At 64.1% G+C, this 27,450-nt stretch overlaps 12 protein-coding genes and 1 non-coding gene across 13 annotated transcripts; 5 read left to right on the top strand and 8 right to left on the bottom strand.

Moving 5' to 3' along the window:
* Positions 1-1,092: 1,092 nt before the first annotated feature.
* On the top strand, positions 1,093-3,991 carry Q8F55_007963 (uncharacterized protein; the record flags this gene model as incomplete). The annotated part of the gene is made up of 3 exons (XM_069356370.1): positions 1,093-1,701; positions 1,821-1,972; positions 2,029-3,991. 3 exons carry the CDS (start codon positions 1,093-1,095, stop codon positions 3,989-3,991), a joined length of 2,724 nt encoding a protein of 907 aa, XP_069206211.1.
* Positions 3,992-5,303: 1,312 nt separating this feature from the next.
* On the bottom strand, positions 5,304-7,101 carry Q8F55_007962 (uncharacterized protein; the record flags this gene model as incomplete). The annotated part of the gene is made up of 4 exons (XM_069356369.1): positions 5,304-5,493; positions 5,543-5,875; positions 5,916-6,250; positions 6,289-7,101. 4 exons carry the CDS (start codon positions 7,099-7,101, stop codon positions 5,304-5,306), a joined length of 1,671 nt encoding a protein of 556 aa, XP_069206210.1.
* A 395-nt stretch (positions 7,102-7,496) lies between these two features.
* Positions 7,497-8,199, bottom strand: Q8F55_007961 (uncharacterized protein; the record flags this gene model as incomplete). The annotated part of the gene is made up of 3 exons (XM_069356368.1): positions 7,497-7,646; positions 7,708-7,928; positions 7,977-8,199. 3 exons carry the CDS (start codon positions 8,197-8,199, stop codon positions 7,497-7,499), a joined length of 594 nt encoding a protein of 197 aa, XP_069206209.1.
* Positions 8,200-8,745: 546 nt separating this feature from the next.
* On the bottom strand, positions 8,746-10,983 carry Q8F55_007960 (uncharacterized protein; the record flags this gene model as incomplete). The annotated part of the gene is made up of 2 exons (XM_069356367.1): positions 8,746-10,563; positions 10,612-10,983. 2 exons carry the CDS (start codon positions 10,981-10,983, stop codon positions 8,746-8,748), a joined length of 2,190 nt encoding a protein of 729 aa, XP_069206208.1.
* A 246-nt stretch (positions 10,984-11,229) lies between these two features.
* On the top strand, positions 11,230-11,817 carry Q8F55_007959 (uncharacterized protein; the record flags this gene model as incomplete). Its single annotated transcript, XM_069356366.1, has 4 exons — positions 11,230-11,385; positions 11,429-11,549; positions 11,585-11,645; positions 11,685-11,817. The coding sequence occupies 4 exons, from the start codon at positions 11,230-11,232 to the stop codon at positions 11,815-11,817; spliced, it is 471 nt and encodes a 156-aa protein (XP_069206207.1).
* Positions 11,818-12,089: 272 nt separating this feature from the next.
* GSP1 (GTP-binding nuclear protein gsp1/Ran) lies at positions 12,090-13,490 on the bottom strand (the record flags this gene model as incomplete). Its single annotated transcript, XM_069356365.1, has 6 exons — positions 12,090-12,107; positions 12,155-12,328; positions 12,373-12,410; positions 12,459-12,714; positions 12,902-12,948; positions 13,367-13,490. The coding sequence occupies 6 exons, from the start codon at positions 13,488-13,490 to the stop codon at positions 12,090-12,092; spliced, it is 657 nt and encodes a 218-aa protein (XP_069206206.1).
* Positions 13,491-13,919: 429 nt separating this feature from the next.
* Q8F55_007957 (uncharacterized protein) lies at positions 13,920-15,335 on the top strand (the record flags this gene model as incomplete). Its single annotated transcript, XM_069356364.1, has 10 exons — positions 13,920-13,988; positions 14,035-14,070; positions 14,120-14,292; positions 14,336-14,463; positions 14,506-14,711; positions 14,763-14,861; positions 14,902-14,922; positions 14,957-15,127; positions 15,227-15,283; positions 15,324-15,335. The coding sequence occupies 10 exons, from the start codon at positions 13,920-13,922 to the stop codon at positions 15,333-15,335; spliced, it is 972 nt and encodes a 323-aa protein (XP_069206205.1).
* A 442-nt stretch (positions 15,336-15,777) lies between these two features.
* On the top strand, positions 15,778-16,993 carry Q8F55_007956 (uncharacterized protein; the record flags this gene model as incomplete). The annotated part of the gene is made up of 2 exons (XM_069356363.1): positions 15,778-15,936; positions 15,974-16,993. 2 exons carry the CDS (start codon positions 15,778-15,780, stop codon positions 16,991-16,993), a joined length of 1,179 nt encoding a protein of 392 aa, XP_069206204.1.
* Positions 16,994-17,063: 70 nt separating this feature from the next.
* On the bottom strand, positions 17,064-18,563 carry Q8F55_007955 (uncharacterized protein; the record flags this gene model as incomplete). Its single annotated transcript, XM_069356362.1, has 3 exons — positions 17,064-18,155; positions 18,342-18,521; positions 18,561-18,563. 3 exons carry the CDS (start codon positions 18,561-18,563, stop codon positions 17,064-17,066), a joined length of 1,275 nt encoding a protein of 424 aa, XP_069206203.1.
* Positions 18,564-19,085: 522 nt separating this feature from the next.
* On the bottom strand, positions 19,086-19,235 carry Q8F55_007954. The gene is made up of 2 exons: positions 19,198-19,235; positions 19,086-19,121 (listed from the first exon to the last, which is right to left on the bottom strand). It is a non-coding gene; the product is annotated as a tRNA-Ala (tRNA).
* Positions 19,236-19,432: 197 nt separating this feature from the next.
* Positions 19,433-21,727, bottom strand: Q8F55_007953 (uncharacterized protein; the record flags this gene model as incomplete). Its single annotated transcript, XM_069356361.1, has 6 exons — positions 19,433-20,839; positions 20,924-21,331; positions 21,378-21,399; positions 21,446-21,487; positions 21,525-21,603; positions 21,664-21,727. The coding sequence occupies 6 exons, from the start codon at positions 21,725-21,727 to the stop codon at positions 19,433-19,435; spliced, it is 2,022 nt and encodes a 673-aa protein (XP_069206202.1).
* Positions 21,728-22,776: 1,049 nt separating this feature from the next.
* On the bottom strand, positions 22,777-24,822 carry Q8F55_007952 (uncharacterized protein; the record flags this gene model as incomplete). The annotated part of the gene is made up of 6 exons (XM_069356360.1): positions 22,777-23,616; positions 23,666-23,889; positions 24,112-24,309; positions 24,361-24,433; positions 24,482-24,530; positions 24,653-24,822. 6 exons carry the CDS (start codon positions 24,820-24,822, stop codon positions 22,777-22,779), a joined length of 1,554 nt encoding a protein of 517 aa, XP_069206201.1.
* Positions 24,823-25,538: 716 nt separating this feature from the next.
* On the top strand, positions 25,539-27,333 carry Q8F55_007951 (uncharacterized protein; the record flags this gene model as incomplete). Its single annotated transcript, XM_069356359.1, has 9 exons — positions 25,539-25,788; positions 25,823-25,841; positions 25,876-26,060; positions 26,096-26,223; positions 26,257-26,315; positions 26,348-26,566; positions 26,599-26,837; positions 26,886-27,046; positions 27,082-27,333. 9 exons carry the CDS (start codon positions 25,539-25,541, stop codon positions 27,331-27,333), a joined length of 1,512 nt encoding a protein of 503 aa, XP_069206200.1.
* Positions 27,334-27,450: the final 117 nt, after the last annotated feature.

Here is a 27,450-nt window from a genome sequence, read left to right as displayed (position 1 = left end):
CCGCCGCCGCCGCCGCCGCAGTCTCTCCTTTCAACGCCTCTTCCCGCAACACCTCGACCACTCTTGTCATCATCCCACACCCACGTCGGTATCGCCTTCGGTGTCACCGTCACCTCCCTCCCCTCCTCTCCCTCCCAACCACCGACCCCTCCCCTCCCCCCTTCCCCTCGGTCCGCGACATTGCTCCTCGCCACGGCCGCGCGTCCAGATCCCATCGCTGGAGACGAAAACAATACCGGCCAAGTGGGGTCGTCGCGCCGTGACCCGCCCGCCCCGGACAGAGTCCACCCGACCCTCTGGTCGTCACTCTCTCACGCCTTGTCCGTCACCGCGTTCCCAGCGCCGTGCTCCACGACCTAGGCCGACGCGACCCGGACCGACAAACTTGATACGCGGCGCGTGTAGTGGTGCTCTCCCCACCCAGTAACGGATCGACGAAACTCGGGCCCCCCTTAGTTTGATTGACGCTTCCATCAACATCATTGTGGGTCATTGTCCTTCTGGACGTCCTCCTCGTCCTCCTCCTCGACATCACGCACCTCGTCGTCCTTTGCCGCGTCTAGGCAGCAGCGCAGCGCCATCACGACGAGCAAGCCACGACCCAAGTCTACTCTGAGGCCTGCCTACCTTTGTGCCGCTCACTCTCACCCGACACGCCGCCGCGAGATCTTGGCCACCGGCCATCACTCGCATCACGACTTTGTCATATCTCTCCTTCCCTTCCCTTCCCTTTCCTCCCCCACCTTGTCTTATCATCAACAACAACAACATAACACGCGCGACCTCGCACATCGAGGTGTAAATATCCTGCAACGACAACGGTGACGCCCTCCACGACGTCGTTGCCGCCGCCCCATCTGGTCGACGCCCCGCATCACTCCTTTTTTTCTCTCTCTCTCTCGCGACCCCATCTGCACAGAGCACCTGTGCACCCTCGACTCGCCCCTCGACGCACCCGACGCGCTCCCTGCAGCGTGCCCCGGGGACCAGAGTTGTAAAAAATCGGCACTGTAGTCAAAGGTATGCGTCGTACCGCCTCCCACGTTCTTTGACTGACACGCCCTCCAGTGCCGCGTCTATAGCAACAACAACATGTCTGGCGCCGTGACTTACGGGCCCGACTCGGGCGCCAATGGCGCCGTCGAGTACGCCTACATTACCACAGCTCAAGGACGGCCACAGGCTGTTCAGTACAACCCCGCCCTCGGCCAGGTCCCTCAAGGCATGGTCATGCAGCAGCACCAGCAGCTGCAGCCACAGCTCGTGCAACATGTGCCGCAAATGGCGCCTCTTCAGCAACAGCAGCTTCAGCAGGTTCAGCAGCAGCAGCAAATCGCAATGCAGTCGGCCCAGCAGCTTCAACAACAGCAAATCGCCCAACAGCAACAGGCTTTGAGCGCCGCCGGCATGCCAATGCAAGCTCAACAGCTCCAGCTCGCTGCTCAACAGGGCTACCAGCTTGCCCCTCGGCCCCCTCGGCCGATGCACTCGTACCAGAGCGCAGTCCCGGTCCAGTTTTACCAAACAATCCCTCATCAAGGTGCCGTGCCAACTGCCTATGCCCACATGGGGACCACGCATGTCCAAGACTACCGCTTTGGCGCACCGCAGTTTGCCGTGGAGCAGGGATGGCACGGTGGCGCCGAATGGGAGGAAGATTACGACGAGAACAGCGGTGCCGTCTTGTACGGGACATTGGAGGTGAGTTGAGCGGAGCGGCGGCCCCGGCCGGTGACGGCGGTGGCGGCGGCAGCGGCGGAAGAGGCGGCGCTGCACCAAAATGGACCCCTTAGCCCGCTAACCCAACCCTCAATTTTCAGGTCAAGCATCGACGACGAACAACCCCAGAACAACTGCGCGTCCTCGAGCACTGGTTCAGCATCAACCCTCGGCCAGACAATGCATTGCGCGAGTGGCTTGCATCAGAGCTTGGAATTACAAAGCGTAATGTCCAAGTGTGGTTCCAAAATCGGTGAGTAGCAAAGCTGCTCGTGAAAACGATACTTCGCCGCTAAACTCTATCCTCAGTCGCGCGAAGATTAAGAATCAGGAAAAGGCACGAGAGGCTGCGGCCGCCGACGCAAAGAAGGAGGCCGAGCGGAATGGCACGACATCGGCGGCGCCCTCTCAGCCTGGCACGGCAACCGACGGTAGCGGCAGCAGCGGCGACCAGTCGAGTGCGGCAGGTGCAAGTGGCAGCGGTAGCGGACAGATTCCGCCGCCAATCCTCACCGCGCAGGCCAATGCCCTCCCCGCCGCTTCACACGACCCAACGGCACCCGTTGTCACGCCCACACAACCATCGCACATTGGTACCCCAATCCAGACACCACTGGTAACCACCCAGGTGCCATCACGGCCCTCTTCGAGCGGTGGCAACCACGATGACACCCACGACAATGTCGACATCCCGACGGCGGACAAGCTCAACATTGGCCGTCGTGTGTCTCTTGCCGGTGGCGACATCTCGTCCATCGAGGCTTGGGCACGGCGGCGTGCCACGTTGGGCCAGTACGGAAGTGGATCCGTTTCAGTGGGCAACTCGCCAATGGGCCTTGCCGCGGCTGCCCGGCGAAACAGCCAGCCGTACCCCACCCAGGTCCTTACGGCGCCCGTCGAAGCTGGCGAGAACGGCTCGGCACGCTCGGCCTTGCCCAGTCCAAAGGTTTCGCCCAACGGCCGCATGCCTCAAGGATTACTCGTCACTGCCATGCGCAACAACACGCTGCGGCGTGCGTCCATGCCGGGAGGTGGTGCCCAGCTCATCTCGTCCAACGCATTCACGCCGCCCCGTAACGCTTCGTATGTGCACCCACTACCAGGATCGACGCAGGCTCTGCCCACCGCGAACGGACAATCCGGACGACCCGGGGTTCCCGGCCGTGAGCTCAGTCCCATTAGGGACCACGACGGCGAACTCGACCCGTCCCTGCGTGGCAGCGTGCCGGCGACGTACGTCACTGGGCCATCATCGACATATGCCAACAACATGTCTGGATTCTTGTCGGTGCCTGAACCCGACCTCGGCCTGTCGTACACGCTCAACCCAGGCCTGCCCGGTGTTCCATTCTCTCCCAACTCGCCACTGCCCAACCCGACCTTCTCGTTCGGCGGTGCTCCGTCATCGGGCCACTCGACGCCGGGTGGTGCGGGCTCGCTTACCATCAGCACCGATGGCGTCAGCATGGACAAGAGCGACTCGCAGCAGCAGGCCTTGTTCATGGCGCTGCAGCGCGGCCGCTTGGGCTCTATTGCATCGGTGAACAGCGTCAACACCACTGTCACGGACGGTGGGACCGAGAACGGCAGCGAGCTCGACTGGCCGTCGTTCCTGCCGCCTGGCTTCGACCCCGACATTCGCCGTGCGTCTGCGCCTGCCGACCTCCTGCACAACATTGGCCTCCTGGGCATCTCGTCGGCGGGGCAGCACAGCGCCAGTGCTGGTGCCAGCAACCCGACATCTGGGCAAGCGACGTTTGCGCGGCCATCTCCCCTGGGCTCTGCAACCTTCTCGCAGACCAACCTCGAGGCACACAATGCCAGCGTACCGTCGTCCACCCCGACCATGGCCGGCGGCCCCTACATCCCGGCCAACGACTCGTCGCCCGTTGCGACTGGCTCTGCTATTCCGAGCGAGGGCCCGTCGCCCGCCGGCGTCCACACGCAGATGCACTCGACACTGATGCCACCTCCGCCGCTCCCCAACCGCTCGCAGCCGGTCTACGCCGGCTACACCGACGTGTCGTTGTCTCAGTACGACTTTGGCGTCGACTCGCTACCGTCTTCTGTCCCCACGCTGCCCGACCCGAGCGCATACGTGTTTGGCAGCGCGTCGTCTACGTCCACGTCGGGCAGCAGCGGCGACCTTGGTTTCCTGGCATCCGAGGCTGACCTCGGGTTTGACCTGCGCAACGACGACAAGGACCAGTTTGCCTTCCTTGCCGAGCTCACCAACGACCTCGGCTCGGACGGCGTCAACGTCTTGGTCTAGAGGATATACATGGCCCTCTGACCTTGTACGTGTTTCCGATCTCTCCCAAAAGTGTACATCCCTCAATCTATCCCACTACATTTCTCTGGTTCTCCTGGTTTACAAGGGTTCCCCTCTCTCACACGCATACATGAGCCTCTATCATCATCTGTCTCCTACTGTCTCTTCCGCTTGTTGGGATTTATATTGAGCCATACATTGTAACCGTCTGCAGATGCACATAACACACGTAATGCATCATGTGTGTGAGCGCGCGCGGCGAGGCGCGTAGCGCCGAGCAGCGAGGCCCGACGAGCCTGTGGCCTGTGGTGGAGATGGACGCGGCGGCGGGAAGACGATGGACGCCGCAGCGGCCACTGCCGCCGCTGCCGTCGCCGCCACAGTGTCCATCTCGCGTGCCTCGCGCATGAGAACGGCCCTGCCCCCTGCCCGCTACCAGCCCAAGCGGCGGCAGGCACGCGAGGAACACGAGCCGGGGGGACAGCGACGTCGCCACGGCGACGACGCCAGGCCGACTCCAGCACGCCACAGGGGTGGTGGTCCCGAGGGTCGTCGGCGACGCCACATGCCCCGGCGATGGGCGAGCGCGAGCGCGATCGCCGTGAGCGGGGGCGGGGGAGGTCGGGGAGGGGGGGGGACGCTGCGAAATCGTCGTCGGCGACGATCGACTGAGAAATTTTCTTATCAATTGCCTCGGGTACCAGATCGACCCGATCATTGCCGCCCTCCTGCCTGCCTGGCGCGCGGCGGCCGTCTGTCTCTGCTGGAAACATCAATCTAGCGCGGCGGCCGGCCGGCATCGATCGTGGGCACACGCGACTTCTAGAACACGGGGGGACAGGCAGATCTCGATTGATGCATCATCGCCGGATCGGATCCCATCATCCTGCGGCGGCGTCGGCGTCTGCGTCATGCTGCCGCCGTTGCACCGCTGCTGACGTCGGCGGCGTACCCCTCGCACTCGCCGCACTTCGCCGAGCACAAGGGCCGAGGCGGCGCCGCTGCACTCCTGCACGCCGCCGGTGACTGCTGCTCGAGAGCGCGTCGTTGCCCGGAACGACGCTGACGTCAGACGGCACACTCGTTGGCCGAGATTCCCGATTCCCGACACGGGGTCGTCCCTAGATGCTTGTCGTGCTTCGTCGTGCGTGGGATGGGCGTGGATGGGCGTGGATGGGCTCACTGGCCAGCTGGCGAGGAGCAGCGGGGTGTGGCGCCACGAGCGTGGCCTGTGTGCCGACGGCGATGCCACGAGGAGCGAGGGCTCGTGGCATGGAGTTGCTTGCGCTCGTGGCGGCAGCCAGCGAGCCCCCTACTCCCCCCGCGGCGTCACCAGCAGCGGCATCTGCGGCCCGTACCCCTCCTCGCCCTCGACGACCGGGCGCACCACGATCATCCAGTCGCGCTTGACGCGCGGGGCAGACGGGAGCGGGGCGAAGACGAACGCGCGGACGAGCACGAACAGGACGGCCTTGATCTCCATGACGGCGAAGCGGTGGCCTCTGGGTCGTCAGTGACACTCTTTCCTCCTCCCCCGTCCACGCCACGCACATGCAGTTCCGCGTGCCGCCGTAAAAGGACAGGAGGTTGCCCCACACGCCTGGGACTTTGGCCCCCGGCGCGGCCGCGTGCCGCGCGGGCTTGAACTCGCCCGCGTCCGGCCCCCAGACCGCCTCGGAGCGGTTGACGCTGTAGATCGGGATGTAGACCTCGTCGCCTTTGCGCAGGTGGATCGAGGAGAGCAGCGTGCCGTCGCGGCCGAGCACGGGCTCGGAGAGCGGGAGCACGACGTCGCGCGCCGGCTCGCGCAGGATCTCGGTGACCGGCCCGTCGAGGCGGAGCACCTCGCGCACAAAGCCGTCGAGGTAGGGCAGGGCCGCGAGGCTGTCGCTGGGCGTGAGTGGCACCTCGCGCAGCGACTCACTGGTCGGGATCCTCGGGCGCGGCCGCCACCTCGGCCCACAGCGCGTCCTGCACGCCGGGTTCCGTCGCCAGGCGGCGCAGCGCAAACGCCAGCACGCCGGCCGTCGTCTCGTGCCCCGCGAACAGGAACGTCGTCATCTGCGCGAGCACCTCGTCGTCGGTGAGGCGCTGGTCGGGGCGCAGCTCGGGGTCGGTATTGGCGCGGAGGAGGAGGGAGAGGAGGTCTTTCCTAGACTCCCCGTCAGTGCCCGCGGCGCGCGCATCGGCTAGCAGCGCGGCGCCGACGCGCGCGGCGGTCGCGTGCGCCCGCTGCACTGTGCGCCGGCGCTTGCTGGGCTGGCGTGGGCGTGAGCGCAGCTCGCGGGCTGACCTACTATCAGCTTGAGCACGGCCCACTGCGTCTCGGCGAGCGCGAGCGGGTCGAGGCGGTACGCTGCGCGCGCTTGGTCGGCATAGGCCTGCGCCAGCTCGTGCCTCGCGTCGGCGAGCGCGCCAAACTCGACGCCGAAGACGGTCGTGCCCAGGATGTCGAGGGTGAGCGCGCTGATGCCGGCGAGCACGTCGATCTTTGCGCTGCCCGCGACCTTGTCCTCCTCGGCCAGCGTGTACGCCCCGCCCTCGCCCCGCTCCACGACACCTTCCCACTTGTGCGCGAGCGCGTGCGTGGCCCCGAGGAAGGCGGGCACGAAGGCGCGCACCGCGCCGCCCCCGAACGCGGGGTTGAGCACGCGCCGCTGGCCCCTGTGGGCCGCCCCCTCGGCGGTGAGCACGCCGTCGCCGAGTATGCTGGCGAGGAGGGCGTTGGCGTTGCGCGGCTTGACAAAGTCGTACGCGCTGCGCGTGATGTGCGCGAGCGCCGCGAGATCGGTGGTGGCCACGCCGCGCGTGCCGAGCAGCGAGGCGTAGGCGACGGTGCTGCCGTGGGCAGCGAACCAGCGCGCCGCGGCGGCCCCGGGCTCGCCGGAGAGGAGGAGCTCGCCCGCGTTGCCTAGCAGGAGCGAGGTGCGCCGTGGCCCGGGGAGGTTGGCGAGCGGGTGCCGCCTCCGCTGCTGGTGGAGGAGGAGCGCGAGCAGGAGCACAAAGAGGGTGATGACGCCAGCGGTCGGGACACGATCGAGACGCGATGGCAGCGGCGCGTGGGAATGGGCGTGGGCGTACGCGCGCGCGCGTGTCAGGGGCTCGGACATACCGGATATCGCTGGGAGTGGGTGAGCTGTGATGAGCGAGGTGAGCAGCGTCGGGCGAGGTGAGCAGAGACGACGATGTGACGGCGGGGGGAGGGCTGGTGACCGCCAGCGACGGCAACTTGTTGTTGCCAAGCGTCCCGCGGCGCCACGCTCAGCTGACCTTGACCACTGCCGCTTGCCGAGTACACGTTCATCAATATACAGTGTCTAGTCTATCGTCGTGCTATTATGCCAATGCTATCGTCATGATGGGGGATGGGGTGCGGTGGGGTCGGTGCTTGGTGGGTTGGGGGTGCGGCGGGTGTGCTCGAGCGGGTGCGGCAGGCTGCTCGCTCGCATGCACGCACGCACGAACAGCGCGCGAGCTCGCTCCGCCCGCTCGCTCGCTCATTCGCCTAATGCTCGAGCCCCGCGACCAGCTTGACGGCGCGCACCAGCGTGTCGCGCGGCACCTCCTCGGACACCTCTTCGCCGAGGTAGTCCTCGAGGCTGATGCAGAGCTCTTCGACCGACAGGCGCTCGACCGACGTGGGGGTCGAGAAGCCCTAATGCAGCGTCAGCACCAGCCCACTGCCTAGCCCCTACCCCGCCCGCCGAGCGACTCACCGGCACGCGGCTCGTGGCATGCTCGCTCCAGTGCCGGTACTTGACTGGCGGGAGGCCGACGAGGCGCCTCGCGTCGTTGTACTTTGCCTCGTCGGCGGCGTCGAGGCGATCGAGCACGGCCTTCATGTCGTGCCGGAGCGTCTGGATCTCCTTCTGCATCTCAATGAGGATCTTGTACAGCGGGTTCGAGGCCCCCGTCGACTTGTGGACCTTTGCCCAGTCTGCTCGTGTTAGTCGGCTTTGCTCGGTGGCAACGCAGCGGCACCCACCATCGCCGTGCTCGAGCAGGTCGTCCTGGAACGCCTTGGCCTCGGCCTTGAGCTCGTCGCCCGTCACCGGGCTCTCGAGCAGCATGTCGGTCAGGTCGAGGCCCTCCTCGAGCACGCCCTTGCCCAGCGGCACGGGCACGCCGCCGTACTCGTTGTACAGTGACTGGAGGACGCCCTGCGAGAGCGGGAGCTGGGCGATGATCTGGGGCGGGATCGTGATCATGGCGGGTGGGGTGGGTGGTGAGTCGGTTGAGTGAGGTGAGTGGTAGAGTAGTAGCTGTGCTGCTGAGCTCGTAGACTTGCCAGCACGAGCCAAATCTTTATACACCGCGCCCCCGCCCACCCACCCACGATATCATCGGCCCAGACCCCGACCTGCCCGATCACCCAGCCCGCTGCACCCCCGTATCCACCCGCCCGACCTCGCTATCGCCCGCTCCCTCCCTCGCAGATCCGTGAAACACTTGCCAGTCTGTGCTCTGCAGGGAGCGGGCCAGCGGGCGAGCGGGCCACGAGCCGTGTTGTGAGGAAACAGGGGGGTTGGGTCAGTGGACAATGCCAAGGTCGAGACAACGGGTTAGGGTCAACACGTGCCCATTACTCCGTCCGAGGGTGCTGCCACGCCCTTGTCCCCCCTGCCACACCGCACAACGCACACCGCCCACAGCCCACGCTCAGGCCATGGTCGATCCGGCGCGCGATCAGGCCTACCTGCTGACGAGCTCGCTACGACACATGCAGGTGTGCATACTACCACCACGTTTATGCTCTACTCGCCAGAGGGCCTCTCCACCACGTCCTTGAGCTCGAGCCACGAGCCCAGGTCGTCGACGCTCACGCCAAGCTTGCGCGCGTCATCGGCCAGCGCATTCACATCCGCCAGCATCTGCGTCTTGAATCGCCCCTCCTCTGCATCAGGCGTGCCGGGAACGCCCGCGTTGCCAAACAATGAGAAGCCTGGTCTGCGCGCGCCACGGTGTCGCCGCAGCAGGTCCTCCGTCTTGCGGACCGACGCGAGGATGGACGCATAGTTGGACAGCACGTGGTCGACCACGAGCTCACTCCACGCCCCCTGGTACTTTTCCCGCAGCGTGGGCCGTGGTTCGAATAAGAGGTTGAGTGGCTTGAGGATTGTCGGAATGAAATGCGACGCAGTGACCGCCGCATTGGGTCGAGCGGCTGTAGCGCGGAATTGCGACGCGACGGTTTTCACGAGTTTGAGCGGCTCGGCGCAGCGGCGCTGCAGCACGGCCACGATCCGCTCGGCATATGGCTGCGTTGATAGCGACGTCGGGAATTGGACCGATAGGCCCAGCTCGGCCAGCAGTGCCAAGTCGCCGATCCGCGCCGTCAGCTGGTCGATATCCGCAACGGCCGATGACGCGAACCGAAGCACCGCGTCCTCCTGCGCCTGCGCAGCCTCGTCGTCGCCGACCTTGTACGTTGCCAGGGTGGCGCTCAGCCACCCGCCGTACCGTGACAGAATCTGCAGGCTCAGTCGCCAGAACCGGTGCGACAGCTCGGGCAGGTAGATCTCGGGTGCCCAGCATTGTCTGAACGCGTTCCACGCCGCTTCACTCTGCGGCAGCGCCCAGCCGGTTGCACCCGACACTCTTGGTGATGACACTGCTGATGCCGATGGCCGTTGGGGCGATGTTGCGCTGGCGGCGAGGGCGTTCTCGAACGTGGACACAATCTCCTTCCACCGCAGCTGGAAATAGACGGGCAGCTGCCACCGGCGCTCAAACGTAATGTACGTCCGGCTCTCGCGCATGGCAATGACCGCGTCGGCCGTCGGTGCATGGCCTTCAAAGATGGTCAGGAACCGGTGCGTCGTCGTGTAGTGCTTGTAGAGCTCGTCTGGGCGGCCGGCCGAGAAGATGACATGGCCGAGGTTTTCGACAATCGCCGTCCCAATCTCGGGCCACAGGACCTTTGCGAAGAAGTCAAACTCGGTCGACACCGAGTGCGCGATCGAAATGAGGGGCGCGTACGTCTCGACCTGGGCCAGGACGCGGTTGTACAGCCCATCGAGGAGGGACGCTCCGGTGAGCCGGTGTGGCCGGTCGAGCGCCTTGCCCGCCGCTGGCGTCTCTGGCGCGGTCGGCGAGGGCGGCACAACAAGCGCAGACGACGTGATGGTGCTCGCGCAGAACTCGTGCACGAGCGACCGGACGACATCCTCGGCCTCGCGCCATCCCTCGATGAGGTCGTACGTGCGGAGACACTGCTTGACGCGGGGCTCGTCGCGCGCGCCGAGCGCGGCCGTCAGGATCGACGCGAGGTCATGGCTCAGCCGTGTCCGCAGCGCGTCGATCCGCGGAGACGCCGTCTCGGCCACCTTGCACCCCTCGGCGCGCGCCTTGTTGCGCAGGTACACGAGCTGCGTGTACTCTCCTGCGAGGCGCTGCACGACCTTTGGGCGCTCCGTGTCGTCGCCGACGGTCTCGAGGGCCTCGGCGCGGGCGAGCGTCTCGAATAATCGCTGCAGGAGCTCGAGCAGCGCCTTCTCTTCTCTCAGCGCCGAGCGCTCGTCGAGCTGGGCCTGGACGGCACTCTGGTGGTCCTTGAGGACGTCGCGCACGATCTGGCGGTGTCAGCCAACCACACCGCTAGCACGGCCGCGCCAACCCACCTCAACCTGCCCACGCAGACCCGTCAGCGGCCGCTGGAGCCCCTTCAACCGCTCGCCCTCGCCGCGCAGGCCTGTGCCGAGCGAGATAAACTCCTCGTAGTCGTCGTTGATGAGCTGGACGAGCTCCTCGCGCAGGACACCGAGGTACGCGCGCAGTTCGGCACGCAGCTCGTCGAGCGGTATGTGGATGCGCGAGAGCAGGAACGCGTCGACGTCGTAGTCTGCCGCCGTGAGCAGGGGGTGCTGGTGCGAGAGGGGGAGGAGGGAGGGAAGGTCGAGCGAGTGGCCGATGGTGGACGACGTCGACGCGCGCGGTGACCGCGTAACGGTCGCTGTGGGCGACGGAGCGCCTTGCAGCGCTTCTGTCGCCATCGCGTTGTGAAGTGTATGCGTGTGGGGGCCGTGGGGGAGTGTTGGTGGAGAAATGCAAGTGTCACGAGTTGTTGGTGTCTGGTGGAGGTCGCGCGGCGTGGAGGCTGCCTGCTTGGCTGCTGGGTGCATCCGCCCAGCGCTGACCGGCCTGACGCCGCGCGCGCCGCCTCGTCCGCCGCCGCCGCTCTGCCCCGACCACTTCGACTTTTCGGCACGTCCACCACCACCACCATTCTCCAACCCACAATGTCAGACGACCAGAAGCCGCCAAGCAAGGCCACGCCGGCCACGCCGGCGCTCAACATCCCCAAGGGCAACAGCCCCATCACTCCCGAAGCGCAGCAGCCGGTTGACGAGCCCCTGTCCGGCAACTGGTGGCAGGACCTCAAGAAGGCTGTCGGGGTGGGTTTCGTGCTTTGTGCGCCGAGCACCGCTGACAGCACAGATGATTGACGTCAAGAAAGACTTTGAGAACATTGGCCAGTGGCCATGCATGCGCACCGCGTTGCTGTACGGCATCGCAGGCGGCGCAGGCATCGGCGCCGTGCGCTTCCTCGGATCGCGGCGTAAGTTTGCGCTCTGGGTCAACGCTGACCACCAGGCGTCCATTCGGCTGGCAGCTGGGCCGTCGGCGCCTTCATCGTCACCTCGGTCGCGTCTCGGTGAGTAGGAGGTCGCATGGCCCACGGTTGACAGTACAGTGAAATCTGCGAGAGCCAGAGGAGAAAGGAGCTCGCCAACATGCGCATGATCCAAGAAAAGTACCCCCACCGACATGTCAGCCGCCTCAAGCGCAAGGGAGAGGAGTGGGCACCGCCCAAGAGCGACGAGTAGGCGCTTGCAGAGGCACTAGACGAGTAGACGAAGTGGAGAGGCACACAGAGAGAGAGAGACGAGGCAGACGGGTAGACCAACAACACAAGACAGCATCACAACACCACCACCACCACAACGACACAATTCCCCCTCCACTCTTGGGCAAAATAATTTCTTGTCACGCGTCTCACTCCACACGTAGATCACATAACATGCAGAGATTCATGACTCGGCTCATGAACTACAGACTATGGAACGGTTGCCGAGCCCCATACATATCGACTCGACTCTTAGAGGTCGGCGTCGTCCTGCAGTGTGTTAGTGGGGTCCACGGCCTGGCACATTGCCAGCTTACCTCATCGGGGAGGGGTGCGTCGGCAGCCAGCTTGAGCTCGGCCTCGTACTGGGCCATAAGGGACGGGTCGACGGTAAGCTCGGGGGGGGCGAGCGCAGGGGCGGCGACAAACTCGAGCGTAGGGTTGCCGGCGAGCTTGCGCGCAAGCCAGAGGAAAGGCTTCTCGAAGTTGTACTGGGTGGGTTAGAGCGTGTCCTCGGCGACACGGCTGCACGTACGTTGGACTTGGCCGAGATCTCGTAGTACTGGAGGTTCTCTGCGCATTGTTAGTCTCTGGGCGAGCATGACCATTGTCCCGACGCACTCTTGCGGTGGAAGGTGACGTTGCCGGTCTTGACCTTGCGCTCCTTGACGTCGACCTTGTTGCCGCAAAGAACAATGGGGATGGTCTCGCAGACACGCTCGAGGTCACGGTGCCAGTTGGGGACGTTCTTGTAGGTGATACGCGAGGTAACGTCGAACATGATGATACCGCACTTGCCCTGGATGTAGTAGCCGTCACGGAGACCGCCGAACTTCTCCTGGCCGGCAGTGTCCCAGACGTTGAAGACGATGGTGCCCTGGGATCAGGCGTTAGTAAGCTGCCCATAGTCGGAAGAGTCGGTGGGGGAAGGCGGGTGGACCGTCACTTTTGCCACTTGGACAAAAGTGCCTTGGCGAGCGAGCAACCCCATCACAAAGCTCCCGACAGGCAAAAAAAACTCGCGCCGTCGTCCTCCTCGCCACCCAGCAACGGTTGATACGCACGACGTTGGTGTGGAATTTCAGGGGGTGGACCTCGACACCAAGAGTAGCTAGGGCAGGGGTCAGCAACACGACTCGGGCTTTGGCAACCACAACAGCGACTCACCAATGTACTTCTTCTCGAACTCGCCTGCCAGGCATGTCAGCGGGTGTGCTCTCCATGATGGGGGGCCAAAGGCTCTTGGGACAGAGACGAACCAGTAAGGTGGCGCTTGACGAAGGTGGTCTGAGCGAGGATCAGTGAGAGCTCCACCAACAAGTTGCTCCTCCGGTGTGACGTACCTTGCCTGTAGGTGCAACGTTGCAGAGGAGCAAATGGTTAGCAGGGGCGTCAAGTGGAGCGTCGTGTAATGCGTACCCTGGGCGCGGTGTCAGCAAGATGAGGGTTGGGCACGGTGTGTGAGCGAGCGAGCGCGAGCAGCTTTGGTTGTGGGGTCTTTGCGACTTGGCCACAACTTTGCCAAACACTGCTTGGGTCTCGAGCTTGCTCGCTGGCTCGCGCGGGCGCGCATGTCGTACTCACGGTACCACCGTCACCGCAAAGAACCATCTTGAAAACAGCCTCGGGGCCGGAAGGAGCGTCACCGGACATTTTGAGAGTCTATGTGGTGGTTTTTGGAAAGGAGTTGAAAGAGAAAGGGATTGAAAGAGATTGGTGGTGACTGAGCCAAGTTGTGTTGGTGTCGAGCGAGCGAGCGGTGGGTGGCCAGCCAGCGTCACTCTGTGTGTGACTTGGCCTAGGTGCTCGCTCGCTCGCTGGCCGCTGGGTGGCGCGGACTTGAAAGAATTTATTATCACGGCATTTTCTTCATTTTCTCCCTGGTGCCACGTGACAAGGGCTAATACAACAATGGGGCATTAGAAAGGTCATTAGGAATCAACCCTAATGACCAAAGTCAATTTCAGACCTCCACTTCCTGGTCTTGTTGACGTCCGGCTTGAACCTTGCTTAACCTTCCCCCTCGACATTGCTCTCTCTCATCTTTCTCGACTCGTTGCAGCTCGTTGCTTTGTATTCATCATGGTAGCAGGTCCTCCAGAAGAGAGCCTCCCGACGTTGTTTTACACAAAGCAGCGTGAAAGAGAGGCTGTGAGTGGCTGTTCAACCACCGCCTTCTCCTCGCTAACCATCCAAGGCCGAGCACCAACGTCAGAAGGAAGCCCTGCTGAAGGTGTGCCAGCTTGATTTTTTTTGTGCTCATTGAAACTGACATGTCTCAGGACTCGCAGAAGGACCACACGGCGTCCCGGTTCACCACGGTCGCCGAGGCGATTGACGAACGTCTCAAGACCTCCACCATCGGTCTCGTGACCCTCGAGGACTTCCAGAAGACTCGCGATGAACTTGAGGAAGAGCAACGCAGGATTTCCGCCAAGACGGCGGCCGAGAGACTGTAGGCTATTCCTTTGTTGACAAGTGCTAACGCCGTCCCCCAGCCAGAACGCCAAGAAGGCCAAACGAGACAAGAAGAAGGAGCGGGCCAAGCTCTCCTTTGCCATGGACGAGGAGGAGGACGAGGGAGCTTCCTCGGCGGGTGATAAGAGATCACGCGAGGCTTTAGAGGGTCAGCTTTCGCTTCCATCCGCGCCTCAGCTGACACGAGCAGACCCAGCAGCCAAGAAGAAGAAGCTGTCCAAGAACCCAGACGTCGACACGTCGTTCTTGCCAGACCGCGTGCGCGAGGCCAAGGAGATGGAGGAGCGCGAAGAGCTGCGCAAGGTCTGGCTCGAGGAGCAGGGGCGGATAAAGGACGAGGATATCGAGATCACGTACTCGTACTGGGACGGCAGTGGGCATCGCAAGGTGGTCGACGTGAGTGTTGCTTGGTCGTGTGCATGGTATCAGCAGCTGATCAGCACGCAGTGTAAGAAGGGCGACTCTATCGCGGCCTTCCTCGGCAAGTGCCGCACGCAGATCCCCGAGCTGCGCGGGATGAGCATCGACAACCTGATGTACATCAAGGTGGGTTTGGCTGCCTGGCTGGATTCCGCTGACCCCTCAGGAGGACCTCATCATCCCACATGTGAGCCATGGCCGCTGACCCCGCTCACGCTCAGCACTACACGTTCTACGACTTTATCATCAACAAGGCGCGCGGCAAGTCGGGCCCGCTGTTCAACTTTGACGTGCACGACGACGTGCGGCTGCTGGCCGACGCGACCAAGGAGAAGGACGAGTCGCATGCCGGCAAGGTTGTCGAGCGGTCGTGGTACAACCGCCACAAGCATGTGAGTGGGGCGGCGCGGCACAGTGACCAGAATGCTGGGTTTCCTTGAACTCGCCTTGGGCCCCAACTCCGGCGCCGTCCGGCTTGCTGACACGTCCAGATCTTCCCTGCCTCGCGCTGGGAAGTGTATGACCCGGACAAGGACTATGGGACCTATGTGAGGGATTCAGACGTGGAAACTGTACTGACATGTACAGAAAATCGCCTAAACACGGGTCGTCTTTGTTGTACACTAGCTCATGCCACTTGGTTATCTTGGGGGATGGCACTGTGGCTTGGGCAACTCGTCCACGGGGGCGCACGCGCTTGTCTTGCTCCTCACGACCCCACTGCCGTAGTCCGTAGAACCCTCCACCACGCTCGTCGTCACGTCGAACGCAGCTGATGTGCCCGTCGAACTGAGCCCAGCAGCCAGAAAGCGGCAGCGGCAGCGGCCGACGTCCAATGTCGGATAGTGGCGGGGACATCCGACGGCGGGCGATCGATGACGCCATCTGCTACCACGGAAAAAGTCAGTCTGGCGATGGCTCGACGTGGGCATGGCAGCAAGATAGCTAGCTAGGGCCGGCTCGAGTCCATCGTTAACCCGCCGCCGCGCGACGTATAACCCGCGAGAACGGTCGAGAGCCCCACGACGCCGCGACCGCCACCATGTCCCCCTCGGCCAAAGACGTGGCCCACCTCGGCCTCTCAAGCCGGCTAGTGCACGCCGACGACGGGCTGTCCGCACACCGGGCCATCGCGCCGGCGCTGCACGTGTCCACGACGTTTGCGTACGGGCCCGACCCCGACGCTTTGCGGAGCACCGATGTGCGTCCCGCCCCCCCCTGTTGCCTACTAACGCCAGCCGGCGCACCCCCACGACACGCACTACTACTCGCGCTACTCTGCGCCCAACACGACGCGGCTCGAGGCCGTCCTCGCGAGTCTGCTGGGCGGGCCGGCGCTCTCGTACGCCTCAGGACTGGCCGCGTTCCACGCCCTCCTCGTCCACCTGAATCCCAGGCGCATCGCCCTCGGCGAGGGCTACCACGGCGCGCACGGCGTCATCCGCGTGCTCTCCCGCCTCTCGGGCCTGCAGCAGCTGACGCTGGACGAGATCGACCAGCTCGGCCCAGGCGACGTGCTGCACGTCGAGACCCCGCTCAACCCCACCGGCGAGGCGCGCGACCTCGCCCACTACGCCGGCCTGGCGCGGGCGCGCGGCGCGATCCTGACCGTCGACGCGACCTTTGCCCCGCCGCCCCTCCTCGACCCGTTCAGGTGGGGCGCTGACGCGGTCGTGCACTCGGGGACAAAGTACCTCGGCGGGCACTCGGACCTGCTCTGCGGCGTGGTCGCCGTCGCGCCCCGCCACGCGGCGTGGTACGACGCGCTCAAGGAGGACAGGTACCTCCTCGGCGGGGTGATGGGCAGCCTCGAGGGCTGGCTCGGGCTGCGGTCGCTGCGCACGCTCGCGCTCCGGGTCAAGCGGCAGAGCGAGACGGCCACGGCGCTCGTCGCGTGGCTCGAGGCGCAGCGGCAGGCTCCGGGCTCGGCCGCCAACGTCGTGAGCAGGGTGCAGCACGCGAGCTTGCAGCCCGAGGCGGGGGAGGAGGGCAGCTGGCTCCGGCAGCAGATGCCGCACGGCTTCGGGCCCGTCTTCGCCCTCTGGCTCGAGACGGACGACGACGCCCGCCGCCTGCCGTCAAAGCTCGGCCTGTTCCACCACGCCACGTCGCTCGGCGGCGTCGAGTCGCTCATCGAGTGGCGCGCCCTGTCTGACGACACGGTCGACAGGCGCGTGCTCCGCGTCAGTGTGGGCGTGGAGGACTTGGAGGACCTCCAGGCCGATCTGTTGGCGGGGTTTGCGGCCCTCAGGGCCTAGCGTGTAGGTATGCCACGTAGAGACACGAGCGGCGCATGTACATGAACAGTATACTACTCATCTGCGTCCTCTACTCATCTGCGTCCTTGGCCGTCTCCGGCACGGCTGCCTCGGCGACAGCAGCCTCCCCTGCTGCCTCCCCTGCCTCCGCTACCTCTGCCGCCGATCCCGCCCCGGCCCTCGCCCCCGGCCCCGCCCCCGCCTTCTCCTCCCTCTCCTCCCGGAACCAAGGCGTGAGCTCCTCCGGGTCGAAGACGTCCAACAAGCCCGGCTCGGCAAAGTACTCGTCCATCGTGATGAACCGTATCGCGTCTTGCAGTTCCCTCGTCTGATCGTCATCCAGGCCTTCCTTGCGGCCAAAAAAGTCCAACTGCCACCGAAGGCCAGCCTCGATGCAGTCCTGCTTGGCCTGGGCGCTGGGTTCGGCCGCGCCGAAATCGTCACCCTTGTCGTTATCTTCATCGTCGTCGTCTTCATCGTCGTCGTCTTCATCCTCGTACGAGGGGCCGTCCTCACGTCTGTAGTAAGAGAAACTATCGTACTCGACGTCGTAGTTGGCCTCCTTCTCCCAGGCAGGAATCTTCATGCCATGCTTGATATCCGCGTCCATGGCACTGATCGCGCCAGCATTCACTAGGGTGAACCGGTTGCCTTGCCAGAGGCGTGCTTCAACGATGTCATATGCAACAGCGGTGAGAGACCGCCTCAGCGACGACCCCTCGGTAACCACAGGAAGGAACCTCTCCCCGCGCGCTTGGGTCCAGAAGACGTATACTGTGTCGGCACTTGTGAGGCTGGTGACTTTGCCGCGAATCCTGACTGGAAAATCGCCGTAATCGTGTCCGGTGCCATCGAACACACAGACAACTCTGTCGATTGATGTCATGACCTCGTCGCCGAGTGATTCCCCAGGGTCATCGCTCAACGAGTTACTGTAGGGAACCTCGCCGTCACGCATCGAGAAGCCTTCCACGGGGTCAAACAACACGCCGCGAACGACAAGTGTCCGGGGACGAAGATTGACCGCCGCGCCGCAGACGTGCTGTTGCTCGTGCACATCCGCAATGTGCAAGAACCCAGTGGAACCGTCAAGCCGCAGACGGAGAGTTTCGAGACGAGGCAGGTCGGGAAGAACTGGTGGAAGAGGGTCACCGTGCCAGTACTGAGAGGCACTGGAAACAGGCGCTCGGCATATTTGCAGCTCGTGGGGGTATACCTCGACGATCTTGATGTGCTTGCTATGATGGGCCCAGTCTACCTTGCGCGGACCGATCTCGGCGCGGCAAAGCTCATAGGGATATTGCGGTGACTTCGCCATTGAATGCATCCGTTGAAACCTCAGCCGCACCTGGCTGTAGACGGTCTTGATGGCCGCGTCGTAGAACAACGAGTTGAGTTGCACGAGTCGCGCACGGCTTTGGACGTCGAGAAAGTCGGTAATGATAGCCGTGAGCAGCTCGTTTGGCAGCCGGGCAAGGGCGCCAAGGGTGGGCGTGGGGGTGGCAGTGGCAGGAGAAGCCGGGTCAGACTGGCGTGTCAGGTCAGGCTGGCACGCGCCGATGCTTACCATTGCGTGTTGTGTTGTGGGATGTGGAAGTGTGAACGTGAGGGAAGGGAAATACCATTCGAACACGTCGGGTCGAGGTCGAGTGAGCGGTGAGTGACTGGATCGCGTTTCACAATCCACCGCTCTTCTCTTGGCACAATGACATCACGGGGGGGAGGGAACCGCCTCGCCGCTTGCCACACCACACCAATCACAGCCACCCCGCCGGCTCGTGGGCGTCGTCGCACACATCCGCTCGGCGAGGTACCCGTCCATGCTGATGGACCGGATCGATTCCTGATGGCGGGCCGTGGCCTCGACGCCGAGACCGATGTCGCGCAAGCAGGCCTCAATGTTCTGTTGCTCTGCCTTGCGAGGATCGGGGACTCTCCCCGTCCTCCTGACTGCTCGTCTCACCGCTGAGAAGGCCGGGCCGTTATACCCCAACAGCATGCCGACCGGGGACCAAGTCCGGTGGCCATCGTCACACTTGCACTGCAAATGAATCGGCGACATCCAGAGACGCGACGCATAAACGCAAAAGAGTGGACGAGTCTGGGTTCGAACCAGAGACCTTGTCATCGTAACTGCTTCCAGCCCCACCGCCCTGTATTGCGTGTGGCGCCCCACGCAGAGGGTAGCCTGTGGTCCTAAGCAGTTGCGGATGACACGCTCTACCAACTGAGCTACGCGCCCGGTGCATACTGCCAGGCCACGGCAGCTTTAGTGGTTGCCGGGGGCAGCTGTCGGGCGCACAGTTATGGGGCGGAGCAGCTGGTGTCCTCCCTCCCGCCAGCAGTGTGGGTTGGTTAGTGACGGATCTGCCCTCAGTTGTAGGGTCAGTGGGTCGAGTGACGCCGTCGGTTAACGATACATGCAAGCTTACTACTACATTACTCCCACGCCGTCGGCCCAAAGTCGTTGAGGAACTGCTCCATCTCAAAGTTGGGCCACTCGACGACGCCGTCCGTGTTGACCGGGAGCGGGTTGAATGTGTCGGCCGTGGCAGGGATGGTGCCGTCGGTACTCGACAGGATGCCCCAGGCGAGCGGGAGCGGGGGCTGAATCTGCGATGACGACTGGCGGCTCGAGGCCGACTGCATGTATGTGCGCGCCCCGAGCAGGTCGAGCTCCTCGGTGGCGACGGCCTTGGCTGCGCCCGCAATCGCCTGTGCCGCCTTGTCGCGCAGCCGCTGGAGCGTTGGCACCTCGTTACGGTTCGACATCTGGAACAGCAGGATGCCGGCCTCGAGCTCGGAGAGGACAGCCTTGGCGAGGGACGACGACGGCGCGCGGATCGCCGACGCGGCCAGACACACGCACGCCGAGAACAGGTGCGAGTAGTACGACCACTGGCGCTGGACGACCTCGCCCTTGAGCGACAGGATGTTGCGCACGAGCGAGACGATCTCGCGACAGGCCTCAAGACACGCGAGGTACGAGTTGCTCAGCGGTGTGGTGAGCGGATCAGTCGACACCTCCTCGAGGATCGACATGAACCATACCCTGTGGAGGGCGAGTTTTGCTTCGTTGATGAGCAACAACAGCTGGTAGCGCTGGAACGCGGCCTTCTGCCGTGATGGGTCCGACATGTCGAGGAGGGACGGTGCGCCGGTCGGCAAGAACTGGGTGGGCAGTGTTCTCTGGAACGCGTCGAGCGCGGCGTCGATGGACGACACCTGCGAGTACGTCGCTGGAAGTGCGTCCGTCAAGCTCACGTTGATCCGCCGAATGATCTTGTTGAGCTCGAAGCATTTTCTGTTGAACTGGATGTCCGGCGTGTCGGGGAGCTTGCAGTCGATCGCCGATTCGGGGATGCCAACAGCCCGGCTGAGGCTGATGCTCTGCTGCATGTCGCAGGTGAGCACCTCCCAGAACACGACACGGCGTTCGAGCGCGCGCTCCTCGTCCAGGTTCCAGTTGCCGGCGTCGCGGTGCAACCCGATGGCCTCGGCGATGGCCAAACCCATCCGTAGCAGCGGCCAGCAGTCCTCGCTGTTGGCCGTCGCGTCCTCCTTGTCGTTCATGAGGTAGGTAAAGTACAGGTAGATGCACTGGACGTATGTCACGCTGTGCGTCGTGTCGACTGCCAGCGCACCGCGGGCTCCAGAAAACAGCTCCTTGGCCATGTCGGAGTGCGGCGCCTTGGTCGACTCCATGAGCGCGCCGAGGGCGTAGACGAGCAGCACCAGTGCAAGTTTTTGCGGCTTGATCATCGTCGTCATGTCCGAGTAGACATGCGGGACGAGGTCCGTGTCCCACCGCGACCGGAGCACGATTTGGGTGTACCAGCCGAAGGTCTGTGGGTGTGAGCAGGAGTTCGTGCGAGCCGCCGCCTCGCGTCATGCCAGCGTGCGCACCGCACGCGCACGCAGGTGACTCACCGAAAAGTACGTCTCGGCCAGCGAGTGGCCGATCTCGCGCGTCGGAAGAAAGTTGCGCGCGATGTACGAGGCGTCGGCCGGAACACGCTTGCAGCACGGAGGCCCGAGGTCGATAAAGTCGAGTGGGTTGGGGTTGACACGCGTGGTGTATGCGCTTGCTGGGGGCGGGGGGAAGAGCGCCGTGGAGGTCAGCGGGCCTCCACGGGACACTGGGGATGGCGAGCGGGAATGCTTGCGTCCTGACGAGCTGCTTCCCGGTGTGTGCTGATCGTTGCCGTTGCCGTTGGCGCCGTTCGTCTTCTCCACCTCTTCCCTGTTGGCGTAGAGGGCATCCTCCAGGAGGGGGTGGGATGCGCTCGACGCCTTTTTCAACGCTTCCTCCAGCGCCGCGATGCGATCGTGCAAATCCTGTGGCGTCAGTCGCCGCGCTGCACACTCATGATCGCTGGCTCACCTGCGTGCTAGCCAAGATTTTGCTGCCCAGTCAGCACCATGCACATCCAGCCAGCAGCCAGCACTCACGTCCGCCGTGAACCGTTCACGAGCTTGCCATCGGGGCAGATGCTGCACGTCAGCGTCCCGAACTCCCCGCCCAACTCACCTGCCAAGACCGCGCTTCACGCAGTGCCCGCAAGGAAACTTGAGCTCACACTTGAGCTTGAGCCGCCGACACTCGCCACCTGTGTGTGTGAGCAGTCACTCCTCACGGCCGAAGCAGCCGAGGCCGGGCGCCAACGTACATGACAATGGCTTTTTGCGCTTTGTCGGCCGCGGGGCCGTTGGTGATGACTGCGCGGGGCTCATGGTGAGCTCGATGGGGTCCGAGGTGCCGGAGTCGGTGCAAGCTCGGTCTCGTCCGCGCGGGGTGTGTGCAGTTTCGATGCGTTTGCCGCGATGTCGGTGACTGCGGGATGTGAAGGAGAGCGTAGCGTCGCGGTTGCCGTCTTCGTCGTTGTCGTCGTTGATGCGATGCGTCGAGTCTTAAGCAATCACCTCGACCATCATGTGATGGTGGTGTATCCGGGCAGCGCAGCGCAACGAGATGGTCAAGTCACCGCAGGCAGAGCCAGTTTTCGTGCCTGCAAATAATTTGATTCCGTATCAACAACGACTATCTATCCTCGGACTATCCCCCCCATTCCAGTTGCTTGCTCATGCATTCCCCGCACAAGCAAGCCCTAACCGAGGTGGCGAGTAGGAGGGCGCGAGCCAGACGGCTTCGACTCGAACAGCGGGGAATGAGGCGCCCGCAGCAGTGCAGTGCCCACCCCCACGCCGGCTATGGAGGCAACGGGCATCCCGATGGCGGCAGCAAGCACCAGCGGGGCACTCCGAGGTTGCTCAGCATCATGTTTGTAGCGACGGAGGGCCAGGCGCTGCGTACAACACGCGATGCGGCGACGGCGTGTCCGCCTCTGACTCCGCGGCGCACTTTAGTATAGATTACTAAAGTCCGCGATGTCGGACTTTTCACCGGGACCCGGGTATGGGTGTGGCATTTGGCGGGTCGGCGAGGCAGCTGGCACTCTGGCTTTGTCAGATGTACGTGAGTCTTCAACGTGCGCACAACCGCCGCCATCGTGATACTGGAACTACAGCATTCCCCTCGACGCCAAGGAGCGGAAGTGGGAGAGTAACAAGAACAACGCGAGACTGCATTCGCAGTATACCCGCTGCCTCTCGGGTTCGGGCCGAAGTAACCCCGCCGACCGGCCCGAGTCAACAATCCTCACGAATGCATTTCCACCACCTTGACACATCAAGGTGCTGCACCGCGGCCCTATAGTACAACTCTTCTCGAGTATCTCGCTCGCTACTTAAAGTCCGAGGAGGTGTGCGCCACCGCCTAGCGCCTAGACGCGCTGCACGGCGTCCTTGTCGTCAACCTTCGCGTCGACCTTGTTGTCGCCGACGGCGTACTCGACCGAGTTGCGAACCTCAGCCTCGGCGGCCTCGAACGCCTCCTGCGCCGCACGGAAGTTGCGAGGGCGAACAACCTTGATGTCGTAGATGCGGAGGGCGACGACCCAGAGGGCACACGTGATCCACAGCGCGAGGGACACGGGCCAGCCAAACTTGTAGTGGGGCGCCTCCTTGGCGGGGTAGATGAGGATGTTGGCCCACGCGTTGATGGCGTAGAACGCCGTGATGCACGTGCCGAGGATGAGCGCGCGCTGCTCGGCGTCCGAGGGCAGCATGTCCGAGAGCCACGCCCAGAGTGGCGGTCCGCCAGCCGCCACACAGTAGAGGATGAAGTACGAATAATACTTTGCGGCGTCGGGCACGTTCCACACGGTCATAATAATGGCGCCGGGGATGCCGATAATGCACTGCGCGAGCAGAATAGTCCAGCGGGTCTTGAGAATATCGGAAGAAAACGACCAGAACCACACCGCCGCGATCTGCAGGGCATAGCCACCGAGCGGGATGGCGTTGAGCATCGTCCTTGACCACACCTTGGTACCGTCGGGGTGCACGAGAGCCCTCAGCCACAGCTGGAAGTAGTCTCCGGCTGACTGGGCGAGCAGCATGCCGACGTAGATCCAGATCATGATGTAGAGGATGGGGTTCTTGAGCATCCGCCAGAACGTCGGCCAGTTGATCGGGTTGGGCGACTCGCGGCGGAAGCGACGGAGGCGAGCCTGCGCAATCTCGTAGTCACGCTCAGTGAGCCAGAATGCGAGCTTGTTGGGCTTGTCGGGGAAGTCGGGGATGAAGAAGGGGCCCATCATGGCCACCTACGACAGCGTCAGACGGACAATTCTCTCGTTTCGACCAGGCACTTGCAATTATAGTCATTATGCAGTTGATAATGAAGGTCCACTGCCAGCCCTGGATGCCGTGCCTGCCCTCGAGGCCGCGGATGATGCCGGTCTGCATCGCCGAGGACATCATGCCGCCGAACGCCTGGCACGAATGGTAGAAGCCGATACGCTTTGCCATCTCCAGGGGCGTGTACCAGGTCACTGGGGGGTGTTAGTGCCTGCTATGGACCTGATCGGGGCGCTCGGCGAGGCCGAGCTTGTCGGGGAGGGCGGCGTCGGCGTCGGACGGCACCGAGTCCGACGAGTCGGATGTCGGAGCTCGGTTTCACACTCAAGTGCCACACGCCACGTGGCAGTCACGTGACCTAGACCACTATAGTGGCAGTCCGGCAGTCCGCACCCAGCACCCTTCAACCAACTCACTAAGCATGGTCACAGTGCCGGGGTAGCACGAGCTCTCAGCGAGGCCGATGAGCGCGCGCACGCCGTAGATCTGCTTGCTGGTCGTGCAGGCAGCGATGACGCCGGTGAGCGCGCCCCAGATGAACTCGAGGGCCGGGAGCCAGATGGACGGGCGCACGCGCGTGATGATAACCTGGGACGGGATAAGGAAGAGACAGTCTGGGGGTGTGAGCGGGAGGTAGGGGAAGGAGGCCTGCTGTAGCTACTCACATCCGATGTTGAAGTACGTCTTGAAGTAGTTGAGCTCGTTGCCGTTAAAGTTGAGCGCATCCGACATGCCCGACTGAGACGTCAGCGCTCGTCCGCGATCCCAGAAGGGGTAATTACGCACCACATAGGCTGTGTTGATGTTGGTCTGGTCCAGGTACTTGATGATCTGGCTGCGGAGTGTGAGCAGGAAGAAAGAGGAGGTGAAGGGGTGAGGGAGAGGCGAAGGAAGGTGACGGCTCCGCCACACTGCCACTCTTCCGTCTGCCACTCCCCCCACCACACTGCCACTCACGAGATGCACCCAAAGGTGAGGAGGAAGATATCCAGCTTGAGGAGGAAGCGCTTCTCCTCCTTGGACTTTTGGATGGCGGCCTCAGCCTGGGGGTCGAGGGTGGGCGGCTCGATCTCGTCAGTGACGAGGTCGGGGGCCTCTGCGTTGGCCTTGAACGGGTTCCAGCCCATGGTGCGTGTGTGTGTGCGACTCGGAGTAGGGGGAGGGGAGAAAACCTGGGCTCCAGCGGGGGCACGCTTTTTTAACTCTACCGCGTCCGTGGAGACGGGCTGGGCGGGCTCGGGCCGCGGTCCGCCTTGCTTGAGCAGCAAGTTTTCCCCCTCCTATCCCGGCGCGGCGGCACCTCGGCTCGGGTCAATAATCGCCGGCCGATACTACAAGCGAGGCGGGGCGAGGCGAGCGAGCGAGCGAGCTTATTGTACAGTCAGGTGGGCGCGCACGAGGCCGGGGCGGCGGCAAGAGCGGCAGTTGGCGGTTGTGCTAGCGGCCCCAAGCAGAGGCACCAGAGCGGCTCGCGAGCAACCCCCTGTCCCTATGCATTTTGGTCCTGCCAAGACAATGCGCGTCCTCGCGGTTGGCTCTGTATCTCGGCCTCTCAGGAGCGAGCAGCTATGCAAACTTTGACCCTGCCCCCCACTCACCGTCGCCCACTATCGGAAATCCGTTATTGGCCGATTTCGGCGGCCCAGCCCGACACCGCGGACAAGTGCCACCTCCACCTCGACGGCCCCGGCCACCACAGCACCGCGGGGTCGGAGTCACCATTGCTCTCCCCTCGTCGCCGACGCCGACCCCGCGGACTCTGTCCCGTGCCGCTGCTTGGCCCGCCCTACCCCCTATCTCCGTAGCACGCACATCGGGCCGATAACGCAGCACGACCCGGGCCATGACGACAGCAATCCCCTTCCCGCAGCCGTACCTCTCCACCGTGTCCCACTGGCAGGCGACCAACCGTGGGCCGACAGCGCTCTACGGCCACAACAAGGATGCCGCGCTGCCTGCCTCGGCGGACATTGTTATCGTCGGCGGCGGCATGATGGGCGCGGCGCTCGCCTACTTTCTCACGCGGCCCGGCGCCGCCGGCGACGGCAAGACGGTGGTCTGCGTCGAGGCCAAGGACCTCGCGGACGGGGCCAGTGGGTGTTGCAGCAGGGGTCAGCTGACCCCCAGGCGGCCGTAATGGCGGGCAGTGAGCATGCATCCACTAACCCCACTGACCCCAGCGTCGGGCCGAAGACGTACCGCCTCTGGAGCGAGCTGCAACAGCCGTACCCGCTCGGGCTCGGCCTCTCGCCTGAAGACGCAGCCCGCGTGATGCAGAACGAGCGCGACAACCTCGACCTGGTGCAGCGCCTCGTCGAGGACGAGGGGCTCGCCGTCGACTTTTGGCGCGGCGACCTGCTCGAGAGTGCGCCGAACGACTCTGCCCACGCTCACACACAGCGCACCACTCCTCCGCGCAGACCGACGACTCGCGCCGCCTCTTCCACGAGTGGCGCGCGACGCGGGCCAAGCTCGGACTCGGGGCGGACGACACGTCGTTTGTCGACGACGCGGCCGAGGCCGAGAGGGTGGGCGGAAGTGCCGCACCGCGCTGACAGCAGCTCTCCCGCATAAAGGGCACGACGTCGGTGCACGTCCGTCCGGGGGGCAGCGTCCACCCGTGCGTATGCGTACCGGCCCAACTGACGGAAGGCACAAGCTCGCGACGGCGCTGATGCGCCTGGCCATCGACTCGACCGCCGCCGACTTTGCCTTCTTCTCCTGGACGCCGGTGCTCGCCGCGCCGGTGTGTGTCGAGGGGAGGTGGACGCTCAAGACGTCCAAGGGCGACATCTCGGCTTCGCGAGTCGTCCTCGCGACCAACGCGTACACGGGTACCTTCTTCCCCAAGGACGACCCGCTGCACTCGCAGTATGTGGCCCCGGGGACGACGCTCACGCCAGCATCCAGCCGTGCCGCGGCCAGGCGGCGACCATCACGCCGCCGCCGACGTACGCCGGGCAGCACGGCCTGCAGCACACGTACAACACGCTGCGGGGGCACTACCTCGTGACCACGGCGTCGGGCGAGATGGTCCTCGGCGGCGGGTGGGCGCCGCTGCTCGAGGCGGGCGAGCTCCGCGGCCGGGTGTTTGGCGAGACGAACGACGGGCCGGGGAGTATTGATCCGGCGCTGACCAAGGGTGCGCGGTTGCCCATACTTGCGGCCGTGGCACTACTGACAGCCACAGTGCTCAAGAGCTTTATGAAGGACACATTCACCGGCTGGGGCGCCGAGGCGCACGGCGAGGGCCTCACGCGCGAGTGGACGGGCATCATGTCGACGTCCAAGGACTGGCTTCCGCTCGTCGGCGAGGTGCCGGGCAGCGCAGGCCTGTCCATCGTCGGCGGGGTGAGTCGCCTCTGGCCCGGGCCAGCTGACGCCAGTTTGCGGGGCACGGCATGTCGCGCATCTTCACCACAGCGCGGGGCTACGCCGACACGCTGGCCACGGGGCGGTGGGACGGCGCGCTCCTCCCGCCGGCTTTTGAGCTCACCGCGGAGCGGCTGGAGCGCGTCGCGGCGCTGCACGAGCAGTTTGTGGCCGCGCACGGGGAGGCGTGTGTCGTGCACGGCGAGATCGTGGTCGTGGACCGGGTTGAGCTGGGGCCCCTCGGCTCGTTCACTATCGTCGACTAGAGGCGGGGTCGGATCAGCTCCGAGGAGAGCGCTCCGCGTTACGTTGTCACAACCATGCATTCCCAGCCGATAGTCCATACCAGTGCATGCCCGCAGTGCTCCCATGCACGTTGTTTC

Source organism: Vanrija albida, assembly GCF_041260175.1.
Source record: "Vanrija albida strain AlHP1 chromosome Unknown contig_6, whole genome shotgun sequence".
Classification (NCBI taxonomy): Eukaryota; Fungi; Basidiomycota; class Tremellomycetes; order Trichosporonales; family Trichosporonaceae; genus Vanrija; species Vanrija albida.
The sequence above is the reverse complement of the archived record's forward strand: the minus strand, read 5'-3'. Positions and strand labels throughout refer to the sequence as shown.